Source organism: Leptosomus discolor, chromosome 1 (assembly GCF_034619465.1).
Source record: "Leptosomus discolor isolate bLepDis1 chromosome 1, bLepDis1.hap2, whole genome shotgun sequence".
Classification (NCBI taxonomy): domain Eukaryota; kingdom Metazoa; phylum Chordata; class Aves; order Leptosomiformes; family Leptosomidae; genus Leptosomus; species Leptosomus discolor.
The window spans coordinates 20403914-20412420 of NC_141391.1; the positions used below are offsets into that span (position 1 = coordinate 20403914).

General features: G+C 44.3%; 1 protein-coding gene across 1 annotated transcript in view; it reads right to left on the minus strand.

The window, feature by feature from the left end:
* MICU2 (mitochondrial calcium uptake 2) overlaps window positions 1-5595 on the minus strand; it is a 155843-nt gene extending 150248 nt beyond the window's left edge. Inside the window, exon 1 of the mRNA XM_086481820.1 lies at window positions 5377-5595. Within this exon, the coding sequence (XP_086337946.1) occupies window positions 5377-5571 (195 nt within the window). The 5' untranslated portion in view covers window positions 5572-5595. The remainder of the gene's footprint in view (window positions 1-5376) is intronic.
* Window positions 5596-8507: the final 2912 nt, after the last annotated feature.

The window sequence follows — 8507 nt, forward strand, 5'->3', positions numbered from 1 at the left end:
TCTGAAGAATCGACTAAAATGTTTTAAACAAAATGCTGCTTTTGACACACATGCAACTGATTACATTTGCTTGGAAGCATGTTTTTCACACATTTATGTGAGAAGTTACCAATAAAGCAAAAATATGCTAAAGAGGTAACATGCTTACAGCAGACATTTTTTCACGAATCATCTATCAATTTGGGTTGGGAATTTTACCAGAGAGAAAACCATGCACAACATATCAGAACTGGTCTAAAACAACTATATCTCAGCACTCATCTCCTTGGAGACACAGTGCACCTATCAAAGTGTCACCAAAAAACACAGCTAGGACTTCAGAAAATTTTAAACCATTTTTATCAGCTTCCAAGTCTGGGAGTCGAGAGATTTCTACTGGACCCCTGATAAACTTGAGAGTTATATTTAATGTAAGCACTCTCCCTAGATTATCTTATGAACTGTGGCACTGAGTTGTCCATAGCCCTAGGACTGGTAAAGAGGTCCTCCAGTATATTATTTTGCTTTTCCCACAGCGGGAAATCCCTGAGCAAACTGGTGTTTGGGGAATCCTTTACAGTGTAAGGCAATAGCTCCAAAATAAATTTTTTTGGTGGTTACACATGTAGCCCTGGAAAACTCATCTAAGCTCTAGTTTTAATCATTAGAAGTATTTCACTCCCAGCTGCTTGGAATAAGAGTTTTCACATCATTGTGACACACAAAGTCACCACTACCATGTGTGGCTACCTTTGCTTCTATTAAGCATTGTTAGCATCTGAAAACAGTGAAACATTCAATGTAATTTAAAGTGAAATAAAAAATTTAACACAGTCCAAGAGAAGACTGTTTCAATAAACACATTTTAAATAAAACGAGTATTTCAGAAATATCTGACACTAAAGAACTTAAAAATGGCTCAAATGGTTTGTTAACCATTGTTATAAGCATTATCTTAGTGTTTTCAGTACTATAAAATACAACGTATGGATTTAAGACCTCCAAGACAGCAATTGAGTCTCTTCCCGTCTGGAAGAATTGTAGCACATTGCTGATGCAACACAAGCAGTGGTAGAAAAGGTAAGATAAAGAGAATCAATTAGACTACAATCATGTCACAGAAAGTACTAACAAGAACTGACAAAACCAAAGCTGTTAATAAGTTGTGTTTTCCTCTTTACCTCAGGTAAGCAGCATCAAATATTCAAGCATCAGCTAATGCTCCCATAACCCTAGAAAAAGAATGCTGAAACAAAATCTTATTTCTCAGCAAACAGACAAGACTTTGCACACATATAACTTCAGGTATGTGCTAGTAACAACTCCAGTCAGTCTCATTTGGAAAAGATTGACTTCTACTCAGCACAAAATGTGACACTGCAGGGATGGCAACTTTTCAAGGGTGAATCAAATTAAATTCTTCTTTCTGAAACTAGTGACTAAACATGTCCATAAAACACTCAGCAGGGGCAGGAGATGATGCCCCTGGCAGCCTGCTGCTTCTCACGGTTTTCCTATCATTTGCAGTTTGTGCACGTATGAGATCGACGCTACTGTCCCTTGGCAAGTTCCAAATTTAGTTGGAGCGGGGAGGCAGGGGTCATTGCCTCTCACAAAATGCTACAGTCTCCCAACGTGTGCCACTCCAAATTTACTTGCACACTCTTTGGCAGTCACTTACTTGATTCTTGACCCTGATAAAGGTAACCTAGCTGACTGCAAAGCTGACTCGTGATAAACAGCAGCTAACCAAAGAATTCCAACAGCTTCAGGCCATATAATGCCACACTAGTATTGCAAACTGCAAGCACTGAGATAATAAAGTCACAGTAGACAATACTGCAAGTCTGATGAAGGTTACAAATCATATACCATTGTGTCATTTGAATTACACTACCAAAGAAGAAAAGCAGCCTGTATAGTCTCACTGCAGTGTGTAATTCAGTGTGTACATTTTTAACCTGGCTGTGTTGGGTAGGATAACAGTAGAAACACTTCTAGTGAAATTCAACATAAATCCCTGTTATAAGTTACAGTGGTAGAACAAAAGCTCTTATCCCCCCCCCCTTCTTTTTCCCCCTTTACAAAAGCTGACTAGCTCATTTTGTTTAAAAAAATTTATCTACCTTTTCCCAGCACAGGCTATATCTGGTCTAGGATATTGTCAATGTAGCTTCACTGGTAAATAACAAAAGCAGATAGAACTAAAACCTGGTATCTATAGAAAATTAAAAAAAGATTATGTTAATTTTGCTATAAAAATTTTGTACAGTAGAGATTTACAATCAGCTCTAGGGACTTACTCCAATATATACTAGTTGTACGTTTCTAAACAGTAGGTCAGCAAACGAAGATAGAGAATGAAAATAACTTCATAAATCATTTACTGAAGCTCTAAAGATTTAGTATGAAAGATTACATCTGAGGTAATTTTACATTAACTATAGAAAGTTCTATTATTAATAGCTACCCACTTAATGTAAGCTGCAGAACAGGTAAGTGGCAGCGAAAATGCTGACAAAAACTGGCCCAAAGAATGTTTAAAAACAATTCAAACCTGAAAATTTATTGCCAGAATAAACAGCAATTACATTAGAACGCAGTAATCAAACATAAGCCACTACAAAATAAAACAGATACTATCCATACAACTCGCAAAAGGAAAACAGATTAACTGACCCTGCAGGACCTTTGATTCTGCAAAGACTTCTAGACAGGCTGGATTTCACTCACTCTGAGCAGAAGTGCCAACAACCAATGTGAGCAGGATTAAAGCCACTGCAGCCGCACATGAGAACTGGAATTGAATAAAGTCTTAAGAAACTAGGTGCCAAAGGTATCCATCTTTGATTTTAAAATAATGAAAAACTTCAGAGGAAAGAAAAAGACTAAAAATACTGAATTTACAGAACTTTAGCTGTGACGTTGTTTGCCAGCTTCATCAGTAAATTTTAACTCTGAAGTTGTCTAGAACAAGGTATAGCTGAAAAATTTCTGACTAGTTTGATAAAGACTACTTTTAATGGGACTAAAAATCTAAAGTTATCAACTAAACAAATGGCAAGTATTTACAATGAAGGCTTTGATTCTGCAACAAAGCTATTAATGGTTGTCACATCTTGCTTAGGACAACAATGAGAATTCACTCAGTGGCTCAAATAATGCCTACACCAGAGTCCCGCACATATATGAAATCGGTCTTAAGGACAGGACTTTTTAAATATAATGCAATGCTGCTTAAGATCAGTTATAATGAAAAGGAATAAAAATAGAAAGTAAAGTTATGCACTGTTTGAATGTGAAAAGCATCTTTATTTAACAGGACTGCATGAGCTCTTAACTGAAAACAAAATTGCTTCAAAACATAAAATAAAGGTGACATACTTGTTTCAACACTGTTTTGCTTTTGAGTATTTCCTATTTCTGTTGATAAGAAGCTACAAGTAGCACCTGAAGTCCTTAAAAGACTTGCAGCATGTTACTTTGGCTCTGTCACTCCACTCCTCATAGCTTTTACAATCCAGTTCCACTTTTGTTTATAGTCCTTAAAGTTACTCTCTGCACAGCCAGTTATTAGGTAGTTTTACAAAGCTCAACGCATTAAATGCAGCAACACAGAGTACAAGACACGTGGACAACTTTTGCCTGTAACTACAATCGTATCTCCAACACTCGTTTTACCAGAAAACCGAAAAGTTTAAATTGAATAAACTACTTAACATTTGCAGAGTCCAGCAATTTACTGCCTCCAAAACCAAAACAATTAAATAAGCTGTAGACTTCTGAAGTTCCCCAGAGGATAAAAAGCGTACTCGCAGGACTGTCCATGCATTACATGGAAGCTACTCCATGAACACATGAGCAACAGAACTAGATCGCTTCACTCAACACCCTTTAAAAGTGATTATTTCCCACGTTTAAAACTTCTTATATATACCTACATACATGTCTACTTACACATGGTTCCATACATACATGAAATTGGTCTCAATGACAGGACTTTTTAAATACAATGCTGCTGAAAAATGTCACGTAACTAAACGTAAAATCATATTCTGTTGGCTCTTTACAACAAGGAGATACATTTCCCGTTGAATTTCTAGTGGAATAACAAATGCCTTCCTCACTAGGAGCTGTAGACAGAAACCCAGTTTTAACATGGGCTGTGCAAGGAATCGGGGCTAATAATTAATCTATTTAGAAACACGCTTATTTAAAAAGATTGGAGTTTCCTAATAAGATGTAGCTTAGAGATTCTCCATAATTAAGAATGCTATATTCTTATATATATAAATTCTTTGTTCATGACTTGAGAAAAAAGGTTGCTATTTATCTGCCTGCAGTTCAGTATCTGTTAAGAGACAAGACATCGAAGCGTACAAACTGTTAAATACTTCCAAAACCTCCTAGATATAAGTAGATGAACGTATGGTACTGCAACCATATGTTGACCTCTTCCCCCCATCCCACCTAAACCCTCAGGCCTAAAAAACATTTAGGTCTTCCAGTCTTAAAATACCTAACCAGCACTAATCAGTAGTAACTTCTTCTCTGAAGAAAGAATGGGAAAAAGTTCACTACCTCCAAGATAAGAATAAAGTTGGGAAGTGTAACTTTACGTTGGACCTTGTGAAGATTATTTTGTAAATAATAACTGTCTGCTCTTGAACATAACCTCCTCAGTGTGCATCGATGCTCCAATGCAAACTACATTTTAACATCCACAGCACACATTTTGAACATAGTAAGATTAAATCATCCCGTTACATGTGATGCATTTCAGACCACACATAGAATATAAAAGCACTGTTTTCGTAAAATAGTCTTTTTTTAAGGGGAAAAAAAAAAGGTGCACAACTGTCTAACAGCACCTGACATGTAGATCAGGCACCATGGAAGGAAGACAAGCTCTGAAAGTTGCCAGCGAAAGAAGGAGCTCGGCACAGGCCGTGTGCTCGTGCAAACCGCCCAGGTTCACCAGGCTGCACGACCACGGCTGTCAAGCGACCGGGGGAAAGGCTCGGCGCTCCGGCAAGCCCTGCCGTCTCCCACTGAAGAAAGCGTCAGGGTTCCCCTCGGCGAGGCAGGGTTAGCTGAAGCGACACGCTGCTGAACCCGGCTGCTGCCCAGGGGGCCGGGGCCGCCCACTACCTGCTGCACGACCTGAGCGATGAGGGCTCCCGCAGCCGGGTCCTGCCTCACAGCGTTGAGGCAGACAAACAACGACCGCCACGGAGCCCGGCCCGCCCGCAGGCCGCTCCTCCGCGCCCGCTCCCGGGCCCCTCAGCCCCGCGCCCGCCCCCGGCGCCAGGCCGCGGCTCCCCGCTGCGGCCCGCCCGGCTCTGCCCGCCGGCGGGAGGCGAGGCTGCCGGGCCGGGGATGCTGCTGCCGCCTTACCTGAGCCAGGACCGTCGGGAACACGCCCGGCCGCCCGCTGTAACACGCCACCAGGGAGCCTCCCCCGACCAGGGCGGCGGCGGCGACCCTCCAGCCGGGCGGGCGCCGCTGGCTCCGAGGGGACCGCAGCCCGGCGAGCCGTCCTCTCAGCGGAGCGCGGGCGGCCGCCGCCAGCGCCGCTCTCCACGCCGCCATCTTCCCGGAAGCCGCCGTGGCGCCGCCGACATCGAACCGGCCCGGCCGCCGCCGCCTGCCGCGGAGCGCCGCAGGGCGCATGCGCAGCTCCGGGCCTGAGGCAGCGGGACCGCTCGCCGTCCGCCCGGCGGGGCGGGGGCGGCTCTGTCCCGTCGGGGTCGTGCTGTCCCCAGCGCCTGGCCCCGCTCCGCCAGCGGGAGGGGAGCTACCCGCCAAACCGGAGGGGACGGAGCTGGCAGAGGTAACACAGGCAGGGGTGCGCAGGGTCTCACAGCAGCGACCGGTGTCGCAGGGCCGCCTTCCCGTCTTGGAAACGCGCCCGGCACCGGGCCCCTTCACCCCGGGCCGGGTAGTCCCCTCAGGGGTGAGGGGTGGTGGCAGGGCCCCCACTTCAAGTGTTTCGGAGAAAACAGCTCAAGTAGAGGGGCCAGTCGGCAGGCAGAGGCCCTGCGCGGCCGCCCTGGCCCTGGGGGCTGTAGCTGCCCCTGGCCCTCCCCCAGGAAGGGGAGAGGGCCTGGCCGGGGCCGGGCTCGGCCGGCGGGTTCCTGGTGGAGAGGGAAGGCCGTGGCAGGGGTCAGGTGTTTTGGTTTTGTCAGGGAAGGGAGCCTGTGCGGTAGGGAGTGAAAGGTGGTAAACGCTTATAACAGCCCTTCAGTCCTGAGGGTGCCCCTTGCCACCTCCGAGTGTCCCTCACAGAGCTCAGCTTCACGTTATTCACCGTTATTCATATTATATGTGACTATTCCAGAGCTTTAAGCCACTGCTGAGTACATGAACAGCCATGGGCTATGAACGGGGTTTGAATCTGTTCAAACGGCAGGCAAAGGCCCTGCGCATCCCCCTGTACAGAGCAAGGCAGGTTTGGTGGGCTTGCATTAGCAGGGCTGACCTGGCGCCATGTGCTGTGCAGTTAGGGCTTTCTGAGTGTCGGAGATGTCGTGTATGGATGCACTGCTCTGCGTATGTTCCAAACAAGAAACAGCAAAGGCATGAATAAGTTTAGAACATCCCTTCCAAGGGCAGAATAGAGTTTATCATGAAATACAGGTGACAGAAGATAGCGTTTACAGAAACTGTCATGTCAGAGGTAGTAACTGAAAGGCTACAGGTTGACTTGACCAGTAGTAATCAGTTGTGTGAAAGGCAGCTATTCACTGTGAATGCTTCAGAGTGCTATTTTGTCTACTGCCATCATTTTAACAAAGCTCTCTAGGCCTTGATTAGATTGAGTTAGTTGATCACACTCAAACATTCTTAGTTGATCACATTCAAATATTGGGCCATCTGGAAATTAATGATACGGTCACATGAAGAAAAACAGAGAGGAAGCTAAATGTCATTTGTAGGTTGGCAGTGCCAGTATCCGTATTTTCAGAGTAGTTCACCTAGTGGCTCCATGTGAGTGTGGGAAAAGACCAGGGAGAGAACTGCTGCATACAATTTCCCATTACTTCGATCTTTAGTTAAAGGCCTTCAGAAAGTACTCAGTCCGTTTTAGCAAACTGTGTCTTTCACTTCTTTCTGATACAACAGCCAGTACAGTGTTGTCAACCTTACAAATGCTGTGGTACAGGCTCTGAAACACGGAAGTGCCTTTTTGCCCTCTATCCATTGACAAACAGTGATCATCCATCTGTGCCACTAAAGTAATTTTTGTTCACTCTCCTTCCCTGATCTGAATTCGGAGTAATGAATTCAGTTTCATAGATGGTAATTTCAGTCATCTAACTAATGGCATCTCAGAATTTACCCAGTCTTCCATTAGCATGTGCTGTTCACTGAGTGTCATTCTATGAAGTGTTTGGGACATCTTCAGGAATGTGCCACCTAAGTCCTTAGCAGGACACAAACCCTTCAAAAACACCTTCTCTGGGGAACACAAATGACTGCTTATTGCAAAATCACCCAAGAGTGCAACCTGCATGCAGGTTGAATGGTTTCCTTCTCCACAGACTAATGATGTACATTGCAAAATCTTTTTCCTATCCCCAGAGACCTAGAAAGTAACTCATACAGGAAAATGCTTTCTAATCCCCAGATACTGTAAAACATAGCAGCAAAATCCCTCTATCATCATACACAAACGCACACTGCAAAATCCCACTTCTGCTTTAGAGATGTAAAACTTGCAGCAAATTCCCGTCCCCTGTTTCTCCTTCCCTCTAGACAGGCAAAATATTTTCCATCCCAGCCTTACAGTTTGACACAGAATATTTGCGCACAAACACGTTAAGAGTACTTCCCTTTCTGTGTCAGCCAATGATAAGCACTTCATGAATGCTGGCAATATCCCAGGAACATCATAAAGGATATCTGAGAGATTTGAATTCTGAATGCCAGATCCCTTGATGTTGAACACACGACCACAACACAGGTAAGCAGGTTTAGTTCAGCACCCTGCCAGGCATTTTCAGTTTTTCTTTGAGTAAGAACCAGTAAGTAGGTCATTTGTCTTTCCTTAGATGACATTCCTGGCTGGAACAGATACAACTACAATGTGAATGGAGAGCTATTCTCATATGACTGCAAGCACGCAATGCTGATGTTGAAGTTAAGTGTCCTTAGCCACCCCTTCTCTCCCTGCAGTAAATGCACGCCATGTGTGCAGCGTCCAGGAGTGCAAAGCTACTGCTGTGCTAATGTGGCACACATCTGTGTTGCTATAACCAGGCTGCTATATTTGTGGGTGCTAGAACATGTGCCTAAGTAGCTAGAAAACCCTTGGCTATTAAGATATAGTCCTGTTTCACCTCATGCAGTATCAGTGCAGCGTGGTTTATGACAGCAAAGATCACTGTAGTCTGTAGAAATGACACTGACAGTCTAGTAAATACAACAGGGGTTTGTTCAGAAAAATTGAGCTATGTGGTGGCAAATGTCATCAACTACTACGTCCTGTGGCACTAGAATGTTAGTTCAGAGGCTCCCTTTCCCAT